The following is a 26,681-nucleotide window of genomic DNA, read 5'->3' on the forward strand; positions in this document are numbered from 1 at the left end:
TAAATGGACGCTCACCTACATTCATATCAGGCTGAGTGACAGGCAATGATGTTTCCCTGGTACCTGTGAGCACGGGTTCAGTTTCATCCCCCTGAAACACAGCTGAGGCTCAGGGTCAGCAACGTTACAGCTGGCAAAGATCAGGGGTTTTTGCTCAAGGGCACTTCAGCAAAGGGAATGTTGGCCAGCGCCTTGAATTAATCCGCCAACTGTGGGATTATTTCTTTGTAAACAAGCAATTCTACCTCCACCAGTTGACAAAGCTCATATCTTGTTTCACATTGTTGGAGAACTCGTGGAAATATGAGGTTTATTGTTATTCGAGATCCAAACAAATGTATACCGAGTGTTTGGAAGTGTTTTGACGCCCCCTGCCGTCTGTGATGGTGCATAACATCCCCAAGAAGCAGGTGTCTGCACATAGAAAGATAATAAACAAGGCAAATAATGCAAGAACTTTGTCATGCTGACTGTAATTACAAAACTTTTATTCATAAAAAGGTTCAGAAATAAAATTATGAAATGTTTAATTCACTGTAGTTGAAATTTCTGGATAATTAACAGAACTGTGAGGTGAAAATCCCTGACATCATCAAACATGGAATCAATCTCTTTTCATTCGATCTACCTTCCATACAGTGTGATAGTGTTTAACTCATCCAGGCACCAAGCATTCCATCGTGGAGGTAACACTGGGTGACAGAGCACGATGAAAGGCTACAGACGGCACATTTACTTGTCTGTTCTCTTTTCAGACGACCAATAACCTGAAAGTAAATAAGAGAGATCAGGGGTTTAGTAAGGAGCAATATGACTTCTGCACACTTATTTAAGTCTAACTCAGGATGATCAATAACTCATATCACCCTGCACAACACCGACATTATTACACACATCACTCACACTCGCCCCTCCCTGCCATACAGACCTCAAGCTGCACCTCCTCCTACACACCTGGGTCAGGAGGAGAAGGACAGGAGGGCCTTTGTTCAGAGTTTAGCAGATTTAGAGGAGGCTATACCCAACAGCATGGAGACGTCGTTGGCCGAGGTCAGCCACGCGCCGCCATCGGCCACCAGGACGGCTCCGGTCACATAGGAGGAGGCCCGGCTGGCCAGGAACAGAACACTGTGAGCCATCTCCGTCTTGTTGCCCGCTCGCTGCAGAGGAATGGACTGGAAAGCGCCGGCTGCTTCCCCTCTAGGACCACCTGAGAGGAAAACCCAGAGCTGGCGTTTAGTATTTAACTGCTAGAGTGGATTTCTCTTTATGATGTGTCAAAGTGGGGATGGAGTACTGATTGAAATTCTCTTTCTGCTCCATAAAAATATAATTTATTATATTAAGTGCATTTGAAGAGGAGAGAGCGTGTTAAAGTGTCAATCTAATTAATGCAAATGGATGGAATTGTAATTAGGTAAACGCTGGAGCACGGAAATATTCTAAGAGCATTTCAGACACCTTGAGTTTTGATCAACTTTATGTATTATTCATCATTCAGCCCCAACAGATCGGTTTCTGGATAATAGGATTATAAATAAAATGGTTGAATAACAGATAACATCATTCCTTAAAGTAAAGTACTAGAAGTTAAACGTCTCACTGTGGTTAAATCATTTACCCAGTCTGCGGAAGCCTTCTGTGCCAGAGATGGGACCCGGGGCCACAGTATTAACCCTCACACCGCTGGACCCCCACTCTACCGCCAGGTGTTTGGTCATGGCGTCTGCGGACAAAACGCAGCTCGTCAAAAGGAGAAGATTCTGGCTTTCCTCATCCTCAGATCACACACAGGTTAAGCTTAGCTCCTACCATTTGCAGCCTTAGCAGAGCCAGCATGGACCTGCAGGCCCTGACCCCTGTAACCCAGCGTTGCAGAGATGTTCACAATGTTGCCGCCGTGATCCTGCCCACACAAATTCATGAATCAGCTCAAATCAGTATTCTGGCCCATCACCCTTCATGACCAAAGGGATTTATTGGAGCTTTTTATAGCAGAATATCAACTAGAAGCTTCTAACACAGAGGCAATACATCACCATCCAAAACACGGCAATCCTGATGCTTCATTATTTGCTCTGACCGCTTGACAGGCTTTGTCCCTGAGTTGTCTTTAACCGCACCGCCGCTCTTTATCTCTCAGCATATAAAGACATCTGGTCGCATTAAGAACCTCTATATATATATACAATGGTGGCTTTTGTAGTACGAAGCTGTAAACATCTTTCTCATCGATTCTAACTTAGCCGTGCAAAGTATTACGTCAAGTGCAAAGGAGATGTGAGCGGATGACGGCATGGATGTACCTTGAACCATTTGTCATAAACGACCTTGCTGGTGTTGAACGTTCCCATGGTGTCGATCTCCATGACTGTTTTGAAGGCGTTGAAGGAGAGGGAGGAGGCGGGGCAGAGGAAGTTTCCAGCAGCATCTATTAACACAGATACACATTAGGTTAACACTCATGTTTACCTTGATAAGAAGGAATGAATTATGTTTGCTGTCACGACCTGTTACACATAACAATCATCAAAATGCACATGGCTTTGAAAAGGGCAGCATTTGATAAAAGCAGTGATGTAATGGTTAGTGGTGTGAAGGTTGTATAGATAGATGTATCTTCAGAATAGTTGATGATTAAGCTAAACCATCCAGACGTCACCTTTGTTCCAATTATATTTACATACACACCTTACAGAAACATTCAAATATATCGGCGCTTATTATAGTGGTGGATTGATTGCGTAATGGCAGCTGGCGTGGGGGTGGGGGAGTGACTGAGAAAGCACGAATCGTCGCCCACCAAACTGCAGAAAGCACAATCTATCAGAGCAGGCGTACTGTTAATAAGGATGTCGACGCGGCCCAGCTCCTTCAGCGTCTCCTCCACGGCAGCGGCGATGGTTTCAGGCTGCCTCACGTCGATACACAAAGGGAGACAGCGGCGTCCCGACGCGGCGGACAGCTTCGCGGCCGCCTGAGGGGACGCAAACAATCGGGTTATGTGAGGCTGGGAGATTGAAATGCAGTTATTGTGGAGAAAGATATATGAAGGAAATAACCTCTCGGAGCTTTTCCAAGTTCCTGCTCGCAATCACAGTGTCACAGCCGTGCCTGGAAGAGAAATGTGAAAGCTTCTGCATTGTGTAAAGAACATAAACATGCTGTGTGCTGACTGTATAGCTGAGACAGATAGAAGGGAATGATTACAGAAGAAAGAACACGACTACACAAACAACCTAGAGTCACAAAAGCTACACTGACAGGCTGAAAGACTCTCATTGTGTGTGTATCTTGTTTATCTTTGCACAAGTATTCGTAACTCTCTCCTGTTCAGACACAGAGTTCATCAAAATCAGCATGAATACGTGAGAGAAATGCCTGAAATCCTTCAACTTTGTTGCTTCAAAGTCATACTGCCTTGATTGTGAGATAAGACAAGGAGAAGGTTTAAAGTACAGCGGGGTGATCTGTATCCCGAAGTCCTGTGCTCGGCCTGTTAGAGAGAATCAAGCAGGGCGTTCTCACCTCATGAAGATCTCAGCTATACGGAGGCCGATGCCAGATCCACCCCCTGTGATGAAAGCAACCTGATCCCTGAAAGAAGAAGCATTTCATTATCAAACCTCCAAAGCAATCAAGAGAAAAGCAATATAATCTGATGGCAGGTGTGTGTGTGCGTGCGCTTACTTTAATAAATCTGGACTGTAGATGTGTGTGTATGAAGACAGGCAGTCCTCTGTATCTACGTCTTCGGGTGGCGACTCTCTGCGTCTCTGGGATTCGGCCATGCTGATGAAGAGCAACGTTTCCCTCAGATGTTAAGCTTGTAGAGAGTTTCCCCCTCATCCCCTTGCAGCTCAGTGTTGGTATGGTGAGGTCACACTTCTGACCACATATCCTCTGACATAGTGAATTCTACTGACTACTATTAACACTAACAATGGCTGGATCCCATTTAGCTGAGCAAGTGTTCTGGTATTGTGGCTAAATGGATCGCAGCCATCATTAGTGCTATTCTGTTGCTGTGATACGTCTTAAGGTCAATCAATAACAGCTTCTGTGTACAACCAAATGTATAATGTATAACTAAATACCAAGTAGCAAAGCTGACAATCTGATATTACCACAAAGAGGGAAGGAGTTTAGATCAAATGAATAAAACATAGATTGATGGTATCTAATGTGATGATCGAGTTGATCGTGACCTTTGATCCTCTTTCCTGTGAGCAGTTTCAGATGTTAGCTGCTCTCTCGTCCTGTTGTTTACCTGCTGCGTTGGCGCTCTTATGGCTGAAAGTGGAAACAGTTCAGCTCTTCTTCTGCAGCTTCGCACCAAACTCACAGATCCAAACTCTGCCGAACAGCTTTCACGTTGACTGAACTTTTACGCGTCTGCCAGGCAGGGGGAGAGAAACAGTTTGTACCTTGGACACATCGGGTTTTCGCCATCCTGCCGCGGTGCACTGTGGGAAATGTAGTCTAGTCCGGGTTGCGTTCAAGAGCACAAACATCAACTGGTTAAGTTCTACAGCTGATCACTGGCAGACTTGTTTATTAAGGTAGTTTACTGTGGAAATGTGTTTTGTTTGGTCTGTTTAGGATTAATAGATGATAGAATTAATTCTAATAGCTATATTCCACATTCCTAAATGTAATACAATGAAATATAAACTGCATTACGAAGTCATGAAGGTCGTCAAACTATAGATTCAAAGTCAAACTACAGACCCCAGCATGGGATTTGAACTCAGCACGTTCTCACTATGAGGCAACATTTTGTTGTTCCAGTTGCACACACAGACAGTGTAACACCTTTGCTTCACACAGATACACAGCCTTATAATTACTGTCAAATCTTAACAGAGACAGACAGGTCAGGTCACGACATCCATATTAATTGATACACGTCAGATCTGTGTCATCGAGGGAGCGTAGGGTCGAAGATGCATGTTCTTGTTGTGCAGAGAAGGAAACCCAATGATTGTGGTGAATCCTCCTATCCTGTGGCACCAGAGGGTCCCGGGTGGTAAACAAACCCTGGGTTAAACAATCAGAGGAACAGAGACCCTCTATCGATGAGGATCGGTGTGCATTAGCAGGCAGAGGAGCACTTATTGAACCATTTGAGAAGAAAAACATGTAATGGATCCCTTGAATACTTTTGGGAGGGCGTTTCTCCTCAGCACTCAGGTCTGCAGACGGGCCGGAGAGAGTTTCCATTTGGGGAAACAACAGAAATCCAACACAAGTGCTCTCCACTGAAACGTGATAAGATTATAAAAACACAAGTAAGCGAGAGGACAACAGAGGAGAAGAAGAGGCAAATGAGAACGGGCACGGTCACAAATGCAGCAAAGGACTTCATACCACAGATGGTTGAACCAGGGAGGGATTTGTTTCCCACATTTTAAGCATTTTCCTCCGAATCAGCTTCTTTACTTCAGTGCCACCCAGCATGTCAGACCCGTCTGCTGCTGTTCATCATGTGACAGGCAGATGGCGCTGTGGACTTCTTATTTTAAGGCTGCAGTCTCTCCTCTGACCCTGACTCTGGTCTGAATGTGGGTTGCATGAATAAATGAATCCCTACATCTTTAAATGCATCCCATTACATGATACTGCTGTCGTGATGGCAACAAGGTTTGACCCAGAGAAGAAGAATAACCTAGGAAATAAAATGGAAATGTAATATTTTATTTGTTGTACATGATGAATCCACCCCCCCCCCCCTCTTTGCACTGTACACACAGCACAGCAGTTTGTGTCAAAGTCCTGATGCAGGATCATAAGGCAACACACAGACTCACACACACTCCATTGTAAGCGTCTGTAAAAGGTCCATCACTCCTCGCTGACAGCTGAGCCTTGCCCCCGCTCCTCCTCGCCCTCCTTCTCCTCCTCCAGTCCCACCAGTTTGCTGCTGACCTCCCACAGCCTCCGAGCCGTCTCCTCCTCCAGAGCCTGGGGGGCCGGCTCCTTCTCTGTCATCACGTCGTAGTAGCCTCCCGTCGCCTCCTCCAGCTCCTCTGCCACGGCCAGGTAGACGCTGGGCTGGGCTCCCAGCTCCGGGCCCTTCACCAGGAGGGAAAAGAAAGGACCTGCAGGGCGGTGAGGGAGACGGTATCATCAATAATTACTGTGTGTGCGTGAAAGAAGAGGAACCTGAGTGTGTTTATGGATTTCCTTAAATGAGACGGAGCAGGACACTCACTCAGCACCGTGCTGGAGAAGAAGGACTGGTGCAGCCCGGTGTGCCGGCCCAGCTCCGTGGCAACGACGCCTGGGTGCACAGCATTCACTGTAACTCCTGTGCCTGTAACACACACACAGACACACACATATTTAAATGAGCTACCCAATGCCCAGTTACAAAGAACATCGGCCTTCCTCCCACACATGCCCACGTACGCAGCAGCCACTCCACTCGCCTTCCAATCTCTTGGCCAGTTCTCTGGTGAACAGAACATTGGCAAGCTTGCTCTGACAGTACGCCTGCTTGGTATCAAACTTCTTCTTCTCCCAGTTGAGGTCGCTGAAGTCGATCTTCCCAACAATGTGGGCGAGAGACGCCAGGTTGATCACTCGGCTGGGGGCGGACTCTTTCAACTTATCCAGCAGGAGATTCGTCAACAAGAAGTGGCCTGGAGGGAGAGCGAGACGTCCGACAGTGAGGCGGCGGGCGAGCGAGAGACAGAGAGAGAGAGCGTGTGTTCCTTCCGTTCTTTTAAAATAAAACCATTTTTGAGTATCATGCAGTCAAACATCGTACATACCCAAGTGGTTAACTCCAAACTGCATGTCAAACCCATCCTCCGTCTTCCCTGCTGGACACCTCATGACTCCTGCGTTGTTGATGAGGACGTCCACACGCTGCTCCTCTATAAAGCAGTAAACACAAGTCTGGCCCCCTGCTTCATATCTCTGATTGAACTCAGCGTCGGGTCACGTCTGTCACCTGCTTTGATCCTCTCTGCAAACTGCCGGATGGATTTCACAGAGGCCAGGTCCAGGTGACAGGCGTACACGTGAGGGTTCAGGGTGTTCCCTCGGATCTCCTTCGCCGCCGCCTCACACTTCTCCATGTCTCGACATCCCATGATGATTCGCCCTCCTATTGATGTCGGAAAGGCAAAAGAAATTACACACCGGGACCCAAACAGCCTTTAAAGCACTTCAGGTCCATTAAAATGATAACATGGACGTTACTCTTCATCATTCTTCATGTTTTCTCTGCCTCACCTCTCTTTGCCAGCTGCTGGGCCGTCTCTTTACCGATGCCCGTGTTGGCTCCTGTTACTACCACAGTCTTCCCATGAATGGAAGCCTTACTGGGACAGGAGCCTCCAGTTACATGATTCCTGCATTAGGAGAGACACAACAAGACGTTTGGTGTGTTTACGTTTAACATCTTCACCTCCAAATTTGTTTACATTCAGAGAGGGATTAATTCAACTCCATTGCCGTTTTTCTAATGTATTGTCCCTTATTAATATATCATATACACTAACACCCTATTACTTTGACATTATACCTTCTATTATTACACATTTTTAGTACAAGAAACACTTTTCCACAGTGAAATCTGAATTGACAGAATGTTTACTCACTTCAGTAACACCGCGCATCCAAACACGGTCCCAAAAACAGAAACCGGAAGGATATATTTACTCATAACTACTAATTTATACCGTCGGTCAAATATATAATCGAAAGGTTTCCCTTTTTACACAGAATTCCATCTGATTTGATTACTGTCAGTGCGCACAAGGTTACACGCGCATGTTTATCGCGTCATCAACACGTCCAAGCCAACCAAGCCGAGTGGTTGCAGGGCTGCATTATGGGAAATGTAGTCCCACAACTAAAATTGAAAAAATAAACTGATCAAACCCAGTCTTATTGTTATTATGATTATTATGATTATTATGATTATTAAGATGATTAAGATTATTAAGATTATTATGATTATTATGATTATGATGATTACAAATAAATATATCTTATACATTCTTTATTATTATATAATGAATCTATAAAGATGCATCCATAAATAATACATATAAATAAATTTAATTCCACCGCATTTGTCAGTATTTTGATTTATAAGTGGTATACTTCATTCATATTTAATCTACCCATTCTAGAAAGGAGTGAAAATGTCATACTGACACCAAAGAGATGTTCAAAAAGGCATTTGAATTCTTCCTCTGCAGCGTTATGAGATGGAAGGATCTCACAAAACTAAATAAAATATGAGTCAGGATTGACATGGAAGAGGGTGTTTGCAAAAAGGAATTAGAGTTTGTAGATCAGTTTCAGTAAGTGAAGCACTTTTTTGGAATAATTTGAAGATTACTTATGTTGTCTGAGTGGACGGGAGAAATCTTTCAACGGGAAATCTGAGCATGAGCTGTGCTGAGGGGCTGGAACGCTGCCTGGAGGTCTGAGGGGTGTGATCGGAATACCAGACGCTCCGATTTAGAATTCAACACTAACCTCATTTTCTTTGGTTATATGTTAGTCCACATTTTTCCCACACAAGATAAATAACTCTTCTGTTCTCATTCTGACTCTCAGCCCTGTATTGTTGTAAACATTTAAATGATTTGTGATCCTTGACCAAACAGTAAATCATGAGATGACAAAGAATGACGAAGGGGGATTTTCAAGTGGATTCACAAATGATCCTGCTGCTCCTGTTCCTCCCTCGCAGGCCCGGCCCTGGGCATGGCGAACCGGTCGGTCGCCCGGGGCGCCATCTAGTGGGCAGGGCGCCAAACTGCAATACACATAAAGTACATTTAAATGAATATGTTAATAATTATTTTGACTTCTGGTCTGAATCTGTGAGTGTGAGATCATGACCTGTCGCCCTGAACCTGACCCGCTGTTTACAGTGAAAGGTGGGGGGAGGGGTAGCGGTCTGGCTGCATTGTGCGTCTACAACTACAATAAGATGACTTTATGATGCACAACTTCACTCCATACTCAGAGCTAAACCCAGGTGTGTTCTGATACATGCCTAAAAGCATAAACGTGATGTCTGTGATTTTAGCCGGCAACGGACGTTCCCGGCGCCCGCGCAAAACTGGTTCCGGGTTAAATATCGTCCCCCCTGTAACCCCTCTGTAACCAGAGGTTTCAGAGGTATGTCCGTCATTGTCTTAAATAACAATTTAACATGAAAATAGCGTTAGCTTCTCAGCCTGCTTGTAACTTGTTGACTCCCCCACTACATCCATGAAGCTACTATGCAACAGAGCGGGGCGAAGCTACAAACTATGATTTTAAAATAAGTTCTCACTTCAGATACCTACAAATACATTTGCATAAATCCTAAGTGTCACATAACCACATTAATTTATGCAAGAATAGAATTGTGGGCTGGTGTGGCGTATATAAATATATGTAAACCTTCTTTTTTGTATAGATGCACTGAGAAAGTATCTGCAGCCACAACAGGCACCTGCAGAAGCTGCAGCAGACAATCCTCCAGTGTCTTCTTCACCTACTGAAGAATGTAAGTGCATGCATGGTGCATTTAATATGAACAGTTTATTTACTACTTTACTACTTACTTTATCATAATGCCAATGCTTTGCTTAGCTGAGAGAAGCTTCTCCAAGCTTAAGCTCATAAAAACTATTTAAGGTCCACAATGTCTCAAGAGCGCCTAAATGGACTTGCACTTTTAAGTATTAAACAAGAAGTGTCCAGGCAGCTGTCGTTTGATGCGACTATTGATGCCTTTGCTGCAAGGAAGTCCAGGCGTGTACAGTTTTAAGTATTTGTTGTTATGGTAAAGTTATTTTGTTAGTTAAGGGACTTTCTTTTTTGCACACTGTTTGTGTTATGTGTGAATAATGTTACTGACCACCAGAGTTTACAAGAAATCTAGATTTGTATTGTATCCAATCTACACTTTCGCCCGGGGCTCCAAATCACCCAGGGCCGGCCCTGCTCCCTCTGCACTATTATACAGTATTTATGACCCACCTGAACCTGCAGGACATAACAGAGTTTGGGGGTTTGAAACACAGAGAATATAACAGCTGCTGTGTTGATTCTATTCCAAACCAGAACAGTGAGATAAAAGTGAGTATAAATGAAAACATGAAATCTACAATAAGCTTTAGCTGTGAGAGATGTTAGGTGTCCTCCCTAGCTTGAGGCACTGGCTCACGCTCTGATGACACCCGACAATGACACACCAGTTTATAGGACAGGACACAAAAGTATCACTTTCCTCAGGATTAAGATGGATTTGAGAACAGAGGAAAAAACAAGGCCACCCCCCCTGCAACAAGAGGTGGAGAAGTTGAGGTGACACACAAAAAAGTGAAAACTAGGACAAGAGTTTGGTTAGAAAAAAACAAAAAAGAAGGAGAGGAAGAGGAGGGGAGAGGCAGAGAGAGAGAGAGAGAGAGAGAGAGAGTGCCCTACTGTTTGTTCCCTGCTCAAAGGTGGCCCCCCCCGGTGAGTTTGACCCTTGTGCACTCTGCTGTCAGCCCACGGTGCTTGACCTTTACTATGATTTAAGACATGAAAACCCCATGGAACCGTCTCACGCCGCACCCCCAGAGTCTAATCCCCGCCGCGCGAGACGTCTAAACGCCTCGAAAAGATGCTGAAGACGCACATCAATATCTGTCCATCTCCTCAACCCGGCTGAAACAACCCGCGGGTCAAACCATTCTTCATCCGTCCTGGCCTCATCCTGCAGCGCTCCAAATGGCTTCTCTTTCACTCTCCACATAGCCTGAGTCCCCGAGTCTCAGCCTCAACTTCGACTCCTGAATAGAAATCTCAGCCGGGAGGAAAATGACGGCAATTGAAACACTCAGAACACCCAAATAACCCTTCCTCAACTGCAGCAAAGAAAAACCAATAGAGAAGAAATTGAAATAGGAGTCTGCAGATTTCAGTTCACGCTCTTTGGTATATTTATGGAAGGACGGACATGTGAGTCATGAGGCGGATTCAGGGCAGAGGGGATGAAAGGCAATAGAAAAACAACTTATGTGTGTGTTTGCCTTGAGAAATGTTTCAATCTCTTCACCCCCTGTGACTGCCCTTGATGCACTTAAGTCATCCTTGTTAAGTCTGCGCATCCCTCTCAATCTGTTCTGGTTGGCAGGCGTATCTGGCTGGCCGCCTGCTGTTAAACATGTACGGCAACAGGGGCTGGAAATGAAATGAAAGTCTCGCCTTGCTGTTACCTAATAAGGACAGTTGGCAAAGTCACAGTGGGAAGTGTCCATAAGCTGTTGAATTATGCAAGAGAGCAGCAGCTTGTTCCTTTAAAAATATGAATCAAAAGTAAAAGCTCATGAAGGAAATGAGCAAGAGGATGGCTGGGAGCGAAACATTCAATTTTTTTTCTCCAACTCGTATTCTGATAAGAAGGAAATGAGGAAATGAGGAAGAGGCTGCAGAATTATGTCAGCTTCATCCCAGGAGTGAAGAAATCTCTAAGTAAATCTCTATACATCTTTAGGGTAAGGGTTATGAAACTTGAACTAATGCTGCATTCAGGGGCTCATTAGAAGGTAGCATTATTCAATTTGATCAAATGGAGTTGTGTTAATACGACTTCATCGGCTCTTCCATTGCACAATTATTGTTCCCAAATCTACATTAACACTCAAATGCAGCATCACAACTCTACAGCCATATTCATACAACAGCTCATTTAAAAGTATGACATTTCAAGTTATTTTTTTGTTAAATTCGACAAAAATGATGTAATTGGCCAATCTCTGCCCTGTAAGACCAAAATCTCATACATTTACATCATGAGTCCCAAACTGCAAACCCTTACAGTCAAAACACAAGAATGTTAAGTTTTAAGCCAATAAATTTCAGTATCACGTGACACCGACTGACCAATCACACCTCTGCTGTCGGATGGAAAAATGAGGTACTGTGAGGCAGGCGCTAGGACCCGGGACACGTGAGTTTATTAGTTTGCCAGAAGGTGGAGACGGTGAACAATGAAGGAGCTGACTGGTAGGACCAACACAGGGGCAACATCTCAGACCCCCCTCCCCCCTACACACACACACCCCTCCCAAAGCGCAGGGTCCCAACACACTCTCACTATGACACCCACAGCTGAGCGTGGAGGAGCCGGAGACGTGTGTGTGTCCATGCAGGCTGCAGGGGAGCGGTGCTGTGCTGGTGCTGGCTGTGAATGAATGGGTTTGCCTCCCCGCGTGTGTGTGTGTGTGTGTGAGAGAGAGAGGGAGTGTGTGTGAGTGCAGCTGAAGTGGGTCATGCGGACCAGTGAAGGAGCGGAAAGATAAACACGCAGCCTCTCCTCGCTGCCCGCCAGGCTGAGATGATGGTGGGATCCCAGCCTGCCTTCACACTGCATCAGATGATTCCGATGCTTTGATTGAATCCGCCTCCAAACAAAGTCACAAAGTACAGAACGTCTCCAGAAACAAGAAGAAGCATCGTGGGCGGCAGCGAACACAACACAACACAGCACAACACAACACAGCACAGCACAACACAACACAACACAACACAACGACGGACCTCATCTGAGCTTCATCACGTCTGAAACAAGGAAACATCTGAGCAAAGAGGGATTTCGATCTTTAAGGGAGCGGACTTGTTTCTTCTGAACCTATAATCGATCGATCGGTTCCTTCATTCAGGAGGAACCCGCTTCTATTTGAACCGGGAGCGGACATCCTTCCACCGACCGCCCGCAGAGCGCAGCAGCTCTGCCCGCCGAGCGGATGCAGGACCATGGAGGGGAGAGACAGGTCGCCAGCAGGTGAGCCACTAACACCCAGCAGCACCCTAAGGTGCCTCCATCTGGGCCACACGGACAGACAGACAGACATGATGGGGGTCAAAGTACATACACACACATATTTACAACAAATACATGTGTTTCACCTGAGTGAGTCTGATTCCAGCTGCGTGTTATTGTGATTCATTAATGAAGTAAACAAGATTGGGAAAGAGAATGAAAACATTGCTCCCTGGAAACAGATGATAAAAGTGTGTGTAGGATGGTAACATGAAAATTAAAAATGTGTTTATTTTCAGTGTGATTTTTTTTTTTTTTTTAATGTTGTTAAAAATGTAAAATGAAGTAGATAATGAATCAATCAGTTCAAATGAATTCTGCAGCACTATGAAGCTGTAACAGGAATGGAGTCATGATGTCATGGCGTGTGAACTTTGGCCCTCTCCCAGTGTAAACCTCATTCTTATTTGCCTCAGATCAATCAGTTTGTCTCTGGGATGCAGCTTTGTTTACCATGTGGACGGACGAGCTGCCACTCCATTTGTCCCTTTAGCCGCAGAAACAAGGATGTCTGCTCACATTTGTCATCTCTGATCGTGCTTTTGTGATTCCCCTCTTCACTGATGGATGCAGAGGCTATCCAGGGCACTTCACTTTTAATGGCTTTTGTTAGAATTCGTCCAGGGCGGACAGGTGATATCTCATCACTAATGCTGTCTAATGCATTTAAATGAGCGTCTGATTTGATTGAGCAAACCCTGTAAAAGCAGCGGGCAAATCCTGGAGGCCGGTAATGGATTCTGAACACACACGGATTTGTCACAAACATTTAATTGGTGGACAAGAACGCGCAGTAATGGCTGTGACCTTTGCAGCCACGGCGCTGTGCTCTCTTTAAAGGATTAGTTCATTCAAAAAGAGAGTAAAACAAATACAATCAGAGCTGCTTTACCTGTAGCGTGCGACGTGCTGTGATAGCAGAAGAGACAAGTGCAATAGATTTACTGCTGCATGCAAACTGTAGGTACGGGAAACTCTGGTAGCAGGTAAACATAGTGGCCTGGGTAAATGGGTTAATGAGAGAGAGGGAGAGGGAGAGGGAGAGAGAGAGAGAGAGAGGTTTGGGTGAATGAGGCGTCAATTAACACCAAGTGTATGCTGGGAATGGCTGGATGGACCTTTGATGATTATAAATGCTGATATGTGGCTAGTTTGTGTTACAGCGGAAGGCAAAATGGTCTTTAATGTCCTTATTTGGGGTGATGTCACTCCCCCCCCCCCCTCCTCCCCAGACCCCCTTTTTAACCAGTCTCACATTACCCCATCACATCAAAGGGACGCGCATCCCCCCGTAGCGAGTGAGGGAGGGATGCATTAGTTCTGTCCCACTGGATTTCCCCAATCCTCTCTCTCTCTCTCTCTCTCTCTCTCTCTCTCTCTCTCTCTCTCCATCACATGAAGCTTCCCTATTAGAACTGGAGGCTATTGGATTGTGATAGAGTGGGGGGAAGGTACATTATGTTCCCTCTCTAGCTTATTGCAGTGATATTTCACTGCTGAATGATTCTGCAGGACACAATTACAATGAGGCCGATGATGATGATGATTATGATTGGCATTTGCGCTCTGTTGCTCTGCAGTAATTATCCGTAATCACAAACTACCATAATAATAGATAGCAATGGGACTGGTAGTGATGATGCTGGCTTTTTTAAACAGTTTATTCTACATGTTAAAGAGTGATGAGCCTCCCTCTTCACCTCTGCTTATCTCATAACCTTGGCTTGTCCTCCCCCTGTATCTTGGAGCGTCGCAGCAGGAGGTCGGTGGCTGACAGCCTGTCCACCTGGACCTTTCAGGAGCTCCCAAGTGTGTGTGACACGGTGAGAGAGAGGGAGAGAGAGAGAGAGAGAGGGAGGGATGATGGGAAGGAGAGTACATGCAAGGAAAGTCAGGGGCCCACAGTCCCAGCGGGGGGCGACTCTATGTGTGCAACCAGGCACGGCGTACAGGCACAGATGAGAGAGGACGATTTGTCAAAGTGAGTCCGTGGCCTGATCTGCCCGTTCATCTATCACGGCGAAACGTGAGGTTTAAGCCCACTAACTCAGCGGCTCCGTCGTCTGCAGCATCAGAAGGCAGATGATTTAGGTGTTTCATGCCCGAGTGGGTAACTGACTGCCCTGCCTGCCGCTGTCCATCATGATGAAAGCCCATTTTGCTTTTGAGGGAATGATTGAGTGTTTGGAAGCACAATGATTTGTTTGTAGTCCATACAGAGAGTGACATCAAGGGGAGAGAGAGGACGCAGACGCACTAAAGCCTCCTGCCTGTGAGTGTGTCTGTGTGTGTGTGTGTGTGTGTGCACGTGCAGGAGGTTGTTTTTGAGATGAACCACTTCAGACGCATTATATTCCAGCCATTCTCCTGACTTTGACCCAGAGGCAAGGCACGTTTGGGTCTTTTGACAGTAAATTGGACACAGGAGATCAATCTTCAGCAGTAATCACTCTTCTGCCCTGAGCGAAGCAACTCGTCCATTACTAGTGGAGGTACAGACCTGAGCCAGACTCGCCCATCCATTTATCTCTTTCATTAGCCCCGTGTTTACATTTCCAGGGCCGGAGTAGAGTAGGAAAGAAGGTTTGAACCTCTTCAGCACTAAAATGAGCAAAAAGCTGTGAGTAAAAGCTTCTGAGTCTGACGCTTAATGGTGCTCGGGAAAAACCTTGAAAGTGTTTCAGCGTAGCGCTCAAACTCCCGGCTCCTCCGTGCGTGAATCTGCATTCGCACTCAAATCTCAGCTTGACAAAGTAATCAATCGTATTACACAGTCTAGTGCCTCCTTATCACTGTTTCTACCACACGTGAGGTTTGTTCACCGGATCTTCCTCTGTTTCATTTCCCTCATGTCTTATTACGGATGAGAACACACAGACAGGAGAATGATCCTGGAGAATACAGAGGGAAGGTGAAACTGAGAGAGCTCTGTGAATACCAAACAAAATGCAGAATGGAGAGATTTCCGAGGCGAGGAACATGACGGTGACGGCACGTGGAGCGAGAGAGAGAGAGAGAGAGAGAGAGAGAGAGAACACAGCCCGAGAGAGAGCAAAGCCTGGGGCGGCAAAGAGACAGTCTGTGACCTGTGGGACGTTTGCCCGCAGCATCACAGGGTTCATCTCTGTTCCCGTCTCCAGCCGAGAGCGTACGGGAGAAAAGGTCGGCCGGCGTCTGCGGTTTAATCTCACGTTGGCGCACGTGGAGTCGGTACAGCAGGTTTGCCTGGAAAAGACGAGACTCTGCCTTTTTTCCCGGAACGGCCTGGAGCATTTATGTTGTCAGTGCACTCTTGAGTAACGGCTGATTGGAGCAGCGCTGTCAATCTGCATTTGAGGAACGAGCGGCTTAAATGCAGATTAATGCTGCGTGATTGACAGCATCATAACCCTCATCTCCTTACTTATCAAACATTAAGACATCAGCTTTACTTCATACTCAACCACACGCAGTTTAGGGGCTACGGCTTGTGACAGCCAAACAAAGCGAGATGCCAAGGGATCTGTTTTAAAAACCTCTGAGACACTTCAACCCAGAGACATTAGGATGCGTCTCAGGCTAAATTCTAATTTTTACCTCGTCGGCTGAGAGGAGCAGTGGAGGACTCTGAGACTGAGCATGAATGTGGAGTCCTGCGGAGGCTCACAGCTGCTCCCTCTGAGAGATAGAAGCACAAAGGGCCTTTGATAGTGTCACTGTGGGACTGATACACCACACACACACACACACACACACCCTCCCGTACGGTAACTTCATCCACACACCTCGTAGGCGCCACACTACCGCAGCTTCTGGTTCACATTTATTCATCGTGTGTGAGCTGCGGAGAGCCGAGCGCCGTCATCATCCTCACCATCGTCACGTTTCTCTACCTTAATCCTATTCTGCTGAGGGAGCGGCTGCAAAGCTTCATTTGCGAGGTGGCGGGGTGGGCTTTTGTCTTTGTGGGAGCTGAGTAATGTGATTAAGATCCATGCTGGGGCGCTGCACATTCTGCCCGTGGAGCTGATTTGCGAGAGTGCCAGTAAACAAACGCTCTCTCGCTCTCGCTCGGCTCTGACTGATGGCGGCTGAGGGGCCGTGGCGGGTGGGCGTTTGGAGGAAATGTGCTTCCAGTCTGTCTCTCGTGTTTAAATGTTTAATCACCAAACCTGGACCACAAACCGGTCTGGATAATGATCAACATTTGTGTTGACTCGCTCCAGGCTATATGCAGTGGGCACGCTCAGCAGGAGGAGGCTGCAGAGAAAAAAAAGCCCCCAAACGCTCTTATATAAGCGTCTCCATGCTTGTGATACAGTCTAAAAGAGAGTGTGATCTGCACAGATACACAGGATCTTCTATTTGCAGAGTTGTTGCGTTGTTTTTGGTTTTTTTCTCTCCCAACAAAGAGTGATGAGCCAAGAACACCAGGCTGCAAACGGTTGAGTCCTATTTTAGCTTCTGCTGTCTAATAGCTATATTTATCACACTCTTCCCACAAGAAAGCGGAGGAACCTCAACACCTTTTTCCTGCGGTTAAAACATTCATAATGCCTGGACAAAACTTCATGCGCCTGCGTTTTCATCAACTATTCATGCGGCGTTAAGCTGATGCACCGGAACACTAAGGGCAGGATGGAGGGAGGCCATGAGTTTGATTGTTTGTGTGTGTGTGTGTGTGTGTGTGTGTGTGTGTGTGTGTGTGTGTGTGTGTGTGTGTGTGTGTGTGTGTGTGTGTCATCACAGCGTCACCTCCCTTCCATGAGTGTATCCCACGTTTGATTTGATGCAGTTTACAGAATAGTGTGATTCTATTGTACAGTTTAATCTAACAGGCTTAGTCAGTATGCTCAGTGTGTGTGACTTAGCTTTCACCTCAAACAGCTCTTTTCCATCCTTCGGGGGGGCAGCGTGACCTATTTCAGCCAAATCAGCAATAGCTGTATAACTGTTCAGTCGCAGCTTTTCAGTTTCAGCAGTTTGACCCAGCGTACATGTGTGTGTATGTGTGTGTGTTTAATCAGAAATGCATATTAATGGTAAACGCCACGTGATCTGTCCTCCCGGCATGTATACACCTTGGACCTGTCGGCTCCTTTCCATTTGTTGGGCGATCTACCTGATGTATTGATTTCCCCATAGCAGTCTGCCAGTAAGTGCTGTCTGAAGCAAGGCACATCTGAACACACAGGCCAAAGTGATCTACAGGGACAGCAGGAAATCCAATACATTTACTGAAAGCACTTCCCCCCTGTCGATGCCTTCCCCTCATCGATTGTATGGAAATGAACGTCTGTACCCGGCTTGATTTAGAACTCTCATTGGGCACACAGCAGCAACATGCGGACACGTGAGCGAACAAACAAGCGTCCATCTGTGCTCCTAAACACACGTTCTTGTCTCTTTCCTCCACAGTCTGTCCCACAGCGTCAAGGCGAGCCTGTCTCTTTCTCCATCTGGGCCGGGCCGGGTGGGAAGCGGCGGCGGCGGAGGAGGCAGCAGCGGCTCCCCCACCACCAAGATGGGCTACTGCGGCGGCGTGCCCGTGGAGGACATGCAGTCCCTGGCCATCACCTCCATGTCGGCGGCGGATGTGGCCAAACAATACGAGCACATCCGCGAGCTGGGCAAGGGAACCTACGGGAAGGTGGATCTGGTGGCGCACCGGACGCAGGGTGAGAGGCAGCATCACCGTCGTGTTCCCCTCAGGCCGCTGACCAGCCGATGAATAATAGTTTAAAAGCACGTTTAGCAGCTGAGCGTGTGTGTGTGGGCGTGTGTGTGTGTCTCTCACAGGGATAAGTGGGGCGGTTGTAGCACGATTTGGATCAAATTTGTCAGCTTGTTAAGGGTTTGGCTCAGGACCTGCTCTGTGTTTTCACTCAGGCTGATTCATGCTGACCACGCCCTTTTCTTTCCACCATTTTGAATGTTGATGTTTACCCTCAATTTGAATGTGAAACAGTGAAATATTGTCAATAACTTACATAACCTGGCAGATATGGATGTTGCGTCGTCTCCTTTGTGCTGCAGGAGAAGCGTAATGAGATCTGCATGGATCTGTTTAATCTTTGGTCCTTTATGTTTAAAAGCTGGGCTGTGACTAAGAGCTGTGAAGCAGTGCAAGGTGAGAGGGATCTGGAGAATAAAAAGTGCTGTGCAAGAGCTTCTATTTCTGCAGCTGTGGTCACAAACAGCTGGTTGTGTGCATGTGCGTGTGTGTGTGTGTGTGAGGGAGTGGCGGCCAGATCCGTCCAGACGTACATATTTACTCCCGCAGCTGTGTTAAAGACACGCTGGGGTAGGTGGATATGTGGCGTCTTCAGCTGCTTTTAGATAATACTCGGAGCGATACGGATACTTAAATAACTGCTGCTGCCTTCAGAACGTCGCTATGGTGATACAGTAACGCAGCAGCGCTCTGTGTGCTTGTTCCGCTTCCCTGTAGGCACCAAGATGGCGCTGAAGTTTGTTACCAAGAACAAGACGAAGCTGAAGAGCTTCCTGAGGGAGTTCAGTCTAACGGGCTCACTTAGCTGCAGCCCTTTCATCATCAAAGTCCTGGATGTGCTGTTTGAGACGGAGGACAGCTATGTGTTTGGACAGGAGTATGCCCCCGCCGGCGACCTCTTCGACATCATCCCCCCACAGGTAATGACACCCAAACTCTCTCCTCCAATGGCAGTCGTGGCTCCGACGCGGCCCTAACGAGCTCTCCCGGGGTTGTGCCTGAGCTTTGTCTTCGCCCTGGTTCTTTTTCCCGAGCTCTCACTTTGCTCCTCTGATGTTCCAGTTGATGTGCTGGGAGTGTCTGACTTCAAGGTTCTCCCAAAGACTCATTAAAGCGGCCGCGGTGGAACTTTGAAACCAGTCTCTTTTGTCTTTGGGTCTTTTTATGTATTTTTAACCCTTGCTGGGACCTGCAGAGTGTGATGCTTCCTCGTTTGTCTCACCTCTTCATCTTTCTCTCTTCCTCCACATTAATCAAAGTCTCTCCTCCCCCTCAGGTGGGTCTGCCAGAGGAGATGGTGAAGCGCTGCATGCAGCAGCTGGGCTTGGCCCTGGACTTCATGCACAGTAAGAGCCTGGTGCATCGGGACGTCAAGCCCGAGAACGTCCTTCTCTTCGACCGAGAGTGCCGCCGCATCAAGCTGGCCGACTTTGGCATGACCCGACGCGTGGGCTGCCGGGTGAAGCGGGTGAGCGGCACCATCCCCTACACGGCGCCAGAAGTGTGTCGCGCGAGCCGTGCAGAGGGTTTCCTGGTGAGCACCAGTCTGGACGTGTGGGCGTTCGGCGTATTAGTCTTCTGCATGCTGACAGGGAATTTCCCATGGGAGGCCGCGCTCCCGGCTGACGCCTTCTATGAGGAGTTCCGGCGCTGGCAGAAAGCGGGATGCCCCGTGGGTACGTACCCGTCTCAGTGGCGCCGCTTCACTGACGACGCCTTGAGGATGTTTCAGAGGTTGCTCGCCGCCGAGCCGGAAAAACGCTGCGGAGTCAAGGACGTCTTCTGCTTTGTCAAGTACGAGCTGGTGAGCGAGCTGCGGCGGCGAGCGTCGTGCCGAGCCAAGAGAGGCGAGAGGTCAAGCTCGGGAGTGTGCACCGGCACTTGTACATCTTCCACCTCCTCTTCATCGCGCTCGTCCCACAGACACACGGAGCCGTCCTCGTCCCCGGGGACGGCTTGCTTGCGCCCGGCTCCGCTCAAGCGCAGCGTCCTGTCCGACCCCTTATCTCCCAGAGAGGAGTCTGGGCAGCACCAATCTCCGGGACGAGACAAGAACAAAAGCCAGATGGTAATGGCCACCGCCATCGAGATCTGTGTGTGATGGCACCGGCGTTGGCGGAGGAGTCTCGATGGCTTTTCACAGCAATAACAGGCTGTGAAGGGGTGTTAATGACTGCCGCAGAGAGGGGAGTGAAAAGGGTGAGGTACTTTAACCATGAAAGAGAAGCTCAGGATTGCATTCCAAGCTCTGGAAATGGATGCCATCAATCAATGGTCCTCATTCAGACAGCGTATCACTGACACACTGACACACACGCCTCTGAGGCTCTGATTTGTGACCAAAGACTGCCCAGACACTGCTGAGAGTCTGATGTTGCTTCTCTCTGCCATTAGACGTTGGTGTTTCTTCGCCCATACACTGTGGTGGTGCTAATGAATCTATTATTAGATCTAGTCTATAAAAACTCCTCCTCTCTTTTCCTGCTCATCACTCAGCCTCTCCGGCGTTTTCACGACTCTCCCCAAGGGGACCCTGGCGAGATGAGTCGTAGGCCGGGGCGACCCGAGGGTGAACTGCTGACACGGCGGTACTCTCAGACTTCCTGTCAGCTTCCATCGTAATAGAAAGTGAGTCGTAAAACGGCAGAGGAGACAAAGAAGAAGCGTGCAGAAATCCTTAATGTAGCAGTTTGTGTGCGAGGCTCTCTCGTTTGTCTCGCAGGTGTCTAGACTGAGACGCATCACCTCAGGACATTCCAGCGCACTCTGATGAGGGTCCAAGCTGACTTCCTGGCTCGCCATTTCTGACCGAACGTAACTGGAACACACACACACACCCCCACCCCCACCTAATGGCACCTTTTACATTCATTTCCAAGGATTTTCCGATGAGATCCCGAACAAAAGAGAGAACTGGTGTCTTTTTAACGTCTGTTTTCTACCTAGTGTGTGTGTGTGTGTGTGTGTGTGTGTGTGTGTGTGTTTCAGAAGGCTAAAGCACAAGATTTTTCTTTTCAAATGGGAGAGAAATCCAAGCAGTAAATCAACCACTATTCTATATTGTAAATACCTTTGATATGTCCAGGAGTAACATCAGGTAGCTCATCGATGTAGCTGTACTAATTTTCTACAAAATGGGGGGGGAAGGGGGCGTTTAAGGGTTTTACAGTCTCTTCGGGGGTTAAATGCATTGTATGTAGCAACACACTATGACAACATGTACAGTATAACACCATGAGACGCTTGATCATAACGTGTAACATGGTAGCAGCTCCTCTTTCTGTTGTCTTGCCCCCCCCCCCCATGTTTGATGCTCAATTTGGTACAACAACAACAACAACAAAGACTCCTCCCCTCTTTGGGGCTGCCACGCCCATTTCGTCAAAAGCGATCGCGAGTGCTTCCCCTGTAATCGATTCGCGCTGCATTCACTGTCCCCCCTCGGATCGATCAATCAATCAGTGGAGCCGAGGTGAATTTTGAAACGACCCCTGGTGTGCTGCTTCTGCGACCGTCGATATTCTACCTGACAAATTCATCACCGAGGCAAATCCGATATTTGAGATGTGAGAGTGGTGAGCACACCGCCCCCTGCTGCTCGGAGCTCAATACATCGCTGCTTTCCACCTTTAACTCCTCTCTGAGTTTCCATGGAAATCGGTCTATATTCATCATCTATCGTCTGCGTGGATGACCTCAGATTGACCCTGACTTTGGCTTCCTCTGAGTTACAGCTGATAACGGACGCGTCTACAAAGCCCGGCGCACTCGTTACCGTCACTGCCTTCGCTTTGAATTACACAGCCGGGCGTGCGTGTGTGTGTGTGTGTGTGTGTGTGTGTGCGCGAGCGTGCCGCTTCCTTTACATCCCCACTCCACCGTCGCTATAGTGACGGTGCTGCTCCGCTCTGCTCAGCTCCTGGCCCTCCTCCCTAACAGGGAGCGTAACAGAGCCCAAATAAAGGAAAACGCTCATCAGCCCCCTGACAGTCCAGCGCAGCCTCTCGTGCTTGATTTCACATTTTCACCGCATTGTGCGAGTCGGTGCGCCGCCTCGTCGGCTCCTATCAAAGATCTGACGGCCGCATTCGTCGCCATCGTCTCTCTCTCCGTTCTCTGCAAAGGTGACCTGATTGAGCCTGAAGCCTCGTCAGAGCGCCGAGCGGCCCTGATGGGATTCGTGAAGGGAGCGATATCCCTCAGCGGCTGGTAGAGCAATGTGAAGTCGCCCCGGCCTTATGTCCCCGCTACCCTGCCTGTGCAATAACAGAATCTATACATAGTAGCTTAAAACAGAGTTAGATTAGATGCCGCGGCGTTGACCATCTTGACAGGTGTCGGCGTTGAGCAGCTGCGGCTCTCTTCATCGCAGCCATCGCCACAGATTCAGTGCAATGTCGCTTCTCATTGACTGTTATGACAGGAATCGTCAAATCTACCGACGAGGCGTCAAAGTATAAACCTTTTTGTTTAAGTTGTAGAGTAGCGTTCCTTTTTACAGCTACGTATATCCAGATCTAAGGATCCAGTTGTTGTTTTCTCCCCCCTGGAAATGTTGTACAATATTATGTAAATATAGTGTCTTTGTGTCTTTAACAGAAACTGTAAAGAAAATGTTCGTATATGTTGGAAATAAATTTATGCACCACATCGTTTGTCTCCTTGGTCTCCTTGTCGGTGCGGTAATGTGTTTCCATACCATTACATCGTTCCTAATCTGGGGCAAAGTTAATCCTTCCCAGGCTTATAGGGTCCACATTAGATGAAGGTCAGCTTGAATAGAGCCGGTGATTCGCTGAGGCTTTGGCTCTTCCACACCACTTCAATATGCCGCCTTCCCTCTGAAAGCCCAATTAACACATCTGCAGATCGGAGTTATCTGCCGCTCGCAAAGAGCGCCGAGTTCAAGGACGGTATTTATATACGGTGGCAGGGATCGGGAAGAGGTTGGCCCAGTTCAGTTCGGACAGAGGAAGTGCGGCTAATCGCTTCAGACAGTGCGAAGAGAAATGAAAGGTCAGCAGCCATACACGGGGCTCATGCCTGTGTGGAGGTTTGTCCTTTGTGGTCGGCGTTAAAGGGCCACAGCAGCTCGTGGCAGAGTCCTAGCTGTGGGTTTGGGTGCCAGAGGCGGTGAGCCACGTTACTTAATGGCGCTCAAGGTTTCGGCAATGGTCGGTGCTGCGAAACCAACTGATTCACCGTGAGCTGCGTGGGAAGCGGTGGGGAAAATGAGCTCTCTGGCTGAGATCGAGTGTTCCAGCCTCTTCGGTTACGCTCCCTCAGCAGGGGCTAATGTCGGTAACACGAGTCGACAGCGGTGTGATTGACGGGAAAGACTCATCTCTCTCTCTCTCTTGATTGGCGTCGGAATATCTCAACTGTCAGTTTGCAGGTTTCGGGCTCATCTGGGGCGCGGACGGACAGATGACAGGATCGTAAGTGGGTGCCAAGAGGGCAACAAACCTCCGTCATCATCTCAATATGATACTGTCAGAGGAACAGGAAAACCTCTGTGTGTGTGTGTGATTGTGTGTGTGTGTGTGTGTGTGTAACTCAAGCTTCACAACTGAATCCCTTCAATTTTTACGCTACAAAAACAAATTGAACACATCTAATTGCCCGCCTCAGCTCAGTTGAAGGTAAACAGTGCAGGGTTGCTTAACTTATCTTTTCACTCTGCTGACTCTTTAATAAGATTGTAAACAAAGTACAAATAACGTTTAAAAAGCCCATTAATTACTCCAGAATTCATCCAGCCGTGAATAAATCCATTAAACACCATGATAGTCATTTTCAAAGCTTAACACCAGTATCCATTTATATTATTCCCCCCCTCCAAAATTAACAATTCTTATCAAGTTTTGCTGCAAAATATGAGTAAAACATAACAAATCTGTTTTTTAGAAGCATTCCGAGCCCACATTCTGCCTGGTGATACTCCACAACACTGCACACTGTACATCTCCTCTCCACAGCTCGCAGGCAAGCATGTAATTAGTCAAGATTTGCCGGCGAGGAGTGAAATGATGCAGCTGTTGCGCCTTAACAGAAACCTCCCACCCCAGTTACCCCCCTCAGTGGAAATTGTGGCGTGTGAGTGAACAAGTGAAGAGAAATGATTTTCCAGGAGATTGAATGGCCCCAGATGTAAACAAGCTGTTTGTTTGAGTGCACTTAACTGTGAGCTGGTGGCCGCGGCACAGTGTTAGAATGTATATGCTTGATGTATTTGTGGGTGTGCGTCACTCTGAATCCTCCAGATCCTCCATAAACTTCTGCTCTGTTCCCTGCTGTCGCCTCTGAGACAGCTGCAAGCGTGACGCCAAGTATAGATAGATAGATAGATAGATAGATAGATAGATAGATGGTGAACTCAGCGGGGGTCTGTGTGTGTGTAGATGTTTCTTGATCCCTCAGATCACGGATCTCTAGCAACATGTGAAGTGTGCTGTGTTGCGTCGCCTCTGCTCACAGCTGGAGAGGGAAGGAGGGGAGGGTGTGTAGGAAAGTGTGTCAGGGTACGAGGAGGAACAGATGTGTCAAGTGGGACAAATGTGTGTGTGTGTGTGTGTGTGGGTGCGTTTTTGGAGAGCGTGTGTGAGAGTGGAACGGGGACATAGACGGGCGTGATATTACACAAACAACAACGCAGGAAACAAAGTTGTGCGTCCTAAATTCCTGCCAGCTGCTTTTTCGGGGCTCCTGCAAAAAGCTGTGAGGCGACACAAACGCTTCTTTTGTGTGTGAGGTGTGCCTCTAAACGTCTCCCCAGTGCCAGACGTATAAACTCTCAAACACTATGCTGCGCGTGTGGTCGTCTGCCACCATCGCTATAGCAACCAGAGAAGACCCCGTCCCCCCGTTCCCCCCTCACCCCCAGTTCTACAAGAGCTCAGAATTATTTTTCTTGTTTTCGGGTGAAGACAATCCTCCCGTGGAGCTGCGGCGCTGTGTGTGCACTTCCTGATCCTGTGTGGACTCGGGAGGTAACAGTGGAGCCTTATTGTTGTTTTTTTTGTTGGAATGTTCTCATTAAGGTTTGCCTGCCTGCCTGCCTGCCTGCTCACGCTGCATTTCACCAAATCTCAACCGCAATACAAAACTAGTTTGCTCATCCTGTAACTGCTGCAACTTTCTGTAATATAAGAGTGTGTGCACCGGGAATCCAATGATGAACTCTGACTTTCAGCTATTACCTATAAGTCACATGCTGTATGTTGTTGGTTTGCCTATTTGTGATCCCCGCAGGATATTACTGACAGGTTTTGATGACCTCATAGCACCATCAGGCCAAAATATCAACATGTGCACCAAGAATAATCCAATCTAACGGGCAGATTAGCTCCCCAGAGGATGAACCTTGACCTTTCCTCTAGCACCACCTTGTAAGATGCCTCCTAAAATTGCGCAATCTCCCAGGCGGATGGAGTTTGCAGTGGAGTGGCTCTGGAGTCATATTTCCTATTTTTCCCCTTCTTAAAATTGATAATGCTGGTGGTCTGCTTAATTAAAATGTCACATTATGCTGAGATCAGGGCCCAGATGGTGAGCGTGCATATAAATTCACATGAATCCCGTTCGGCTCTTTGAACGCGGCGCTCACGTTCTGTCAGTCACGGAGAATCTGCTCGCAGTCTCCGCCGCCGCCGCCGCGGAGCCTGTTGCAGCTCAGACAAAGTCGCTTGTTTTATATTCATGCATTCTGTCACTCTCGCTGCACTTTGAAGCCGGCGTGTGTGTGTGTGTGTATGTGTGTGTGTGTGTTTGTGTTGCTGTCAGACTCTGCCATGTACCACTACACCACATCTGTCAGCGGCGTCCACTGAAAGGCTCTGACACGTATTTATCCTGCGGCCCCTTGAAGGACAAATCCACCTCTGGATTCTGTTCTATTATTTATGAAAAGTCTGGTGATGATCAGTGATTTATCTGCTGATGAATCGTGCTTCTCGTCTGACTCTTGCTTCATTTAGAGCTCCAGCTGAGGCGTAATCACTCTGCTCACAGGGAAGTCTCATCATAGAGAGCAGAGCTGATGCTTCACTGTCAGCTCGCATCACAAACACAACTGCATATGGGACCATGAATCACCAGAACTACAACAACACGTGCATGTAAAGAGATACCATCCATTAT

General features: G+C 47.6%; 4 protein-coding genes across 7 annotated transcripts in view; 2 read left to right on the top strand and 2 right to left on the bottom strand.

Moving 5' to 3' along the window:
* Positions 1-26,681, top strand: part of LOC143002207 (myosin phosphatase Rho interacting protein) — a 203,029-nt gene that overhangs the window by 153,658 nt on the left and 22,690 nt on the right. The window lies entirely within an intron of this gene.
* On the bottom strand, positions 468-4,466 carry decr2 (2,4-dienoyl CoA reductase 2, peroxisomal). Of its 4 annotated transcripts, none has more exons than XR_012963776.1 (10): positions 4,271-4,466; positions 3,691-3,792; positions 3,529-3,597; positions 3,063-3,114; positions 2,842-2,977; positions 2,307-2,431; positions 1,813-1,906; positions 1,622-1,726; positions 929-1,210; positions 468-767 (listed from the first exon to the last, which is right to left on the bottom strand). XR_012963776.1 is itself a non-coding variant. In XM_076152303.1 (10 exons), the coding sequence occupies exons 2-9, from the start codon at positions 3,789-3,791 to the stop codon at positions 990-992; spliced, it is 903 nt and encodes a 300-aa protein (XP_076008418.1). In that variant the 5' UTR covers position 3,792; positions 4,271-4,466; the 3' UTR covers positions 468-767; positions 955-989. The 4 variants fall into 4 exon arrangements, 3 of the variants coding, with proteins under 3 accessions (XP_076008418.1, XP_076008417.1, XP_076008416.1); XM_076152303.1 differs by having other exon boundaries at positions 955-1,210; XM_076152302.1 differs by having other exon boundaries at positions 1,022-1,210; positions 4,209-4,466.
* On the bottom strand, positions 5,694-7,794 carry LOC143001704 (retinol dehydrogenase 13-like). Its single transcript, XM_076151435.1, has 7 exons — positions 7,611-7,794; positions 7,243-7,361; positions 6,959-7,114; positions 6,777-6,881; positions 6,432-6,644; positions 6,215-6,316; positions 5,694-6,101 (listed from the first exon to the last, which is right to left on the bottom strand). The coding sequence occupies exons 1-7, from the start codon at positions 7,673-7,675 to the stop codon at positions 5,845-5,847; spliced, it is 1,017 nt and encodes a 338-aa protein (XP_076007550.1). The 5' UTR covers positions 7,676-7,794; the 3' UTR covers positions 5,694-5,844.
* Positions 12,753-20,643, top strand: sbk1 (SH3 domain binding kinase 1). The gene is made up of 4 exons (XM_076152197.1): positions 12,753-12,790; positions 18,227-18,486; positions 19,260-19,462; positions 19,819-20,643. The coding sequence occupies exons 1-4, from the start codon at positions 12,753-12,755 to the stop codon at positions 20,641-20,643; spliced, it is 1,326 nt and encodes a 441-aa protein (XP_076008312.1).

This window comes from Genypterus blacodes, unplaced genomic scaffold (assembly GCF_046128005.1).
Source record: "Genypterus blacodes isolate CSIRO-AG114 ecotype Tasmania unplaced genomic scaffold, CSIRO-AGI_Gbla_v1 ptg000055l_1, whole genome shotgun sequence".
NCBI classification, from domain to species: domain Eukaryota; kingdom Metazoa; phylum Chordata; class Actinopteri; order Ophidiiformes; family Ophidiidae; genus Genypterus; species Genypterus blacodes.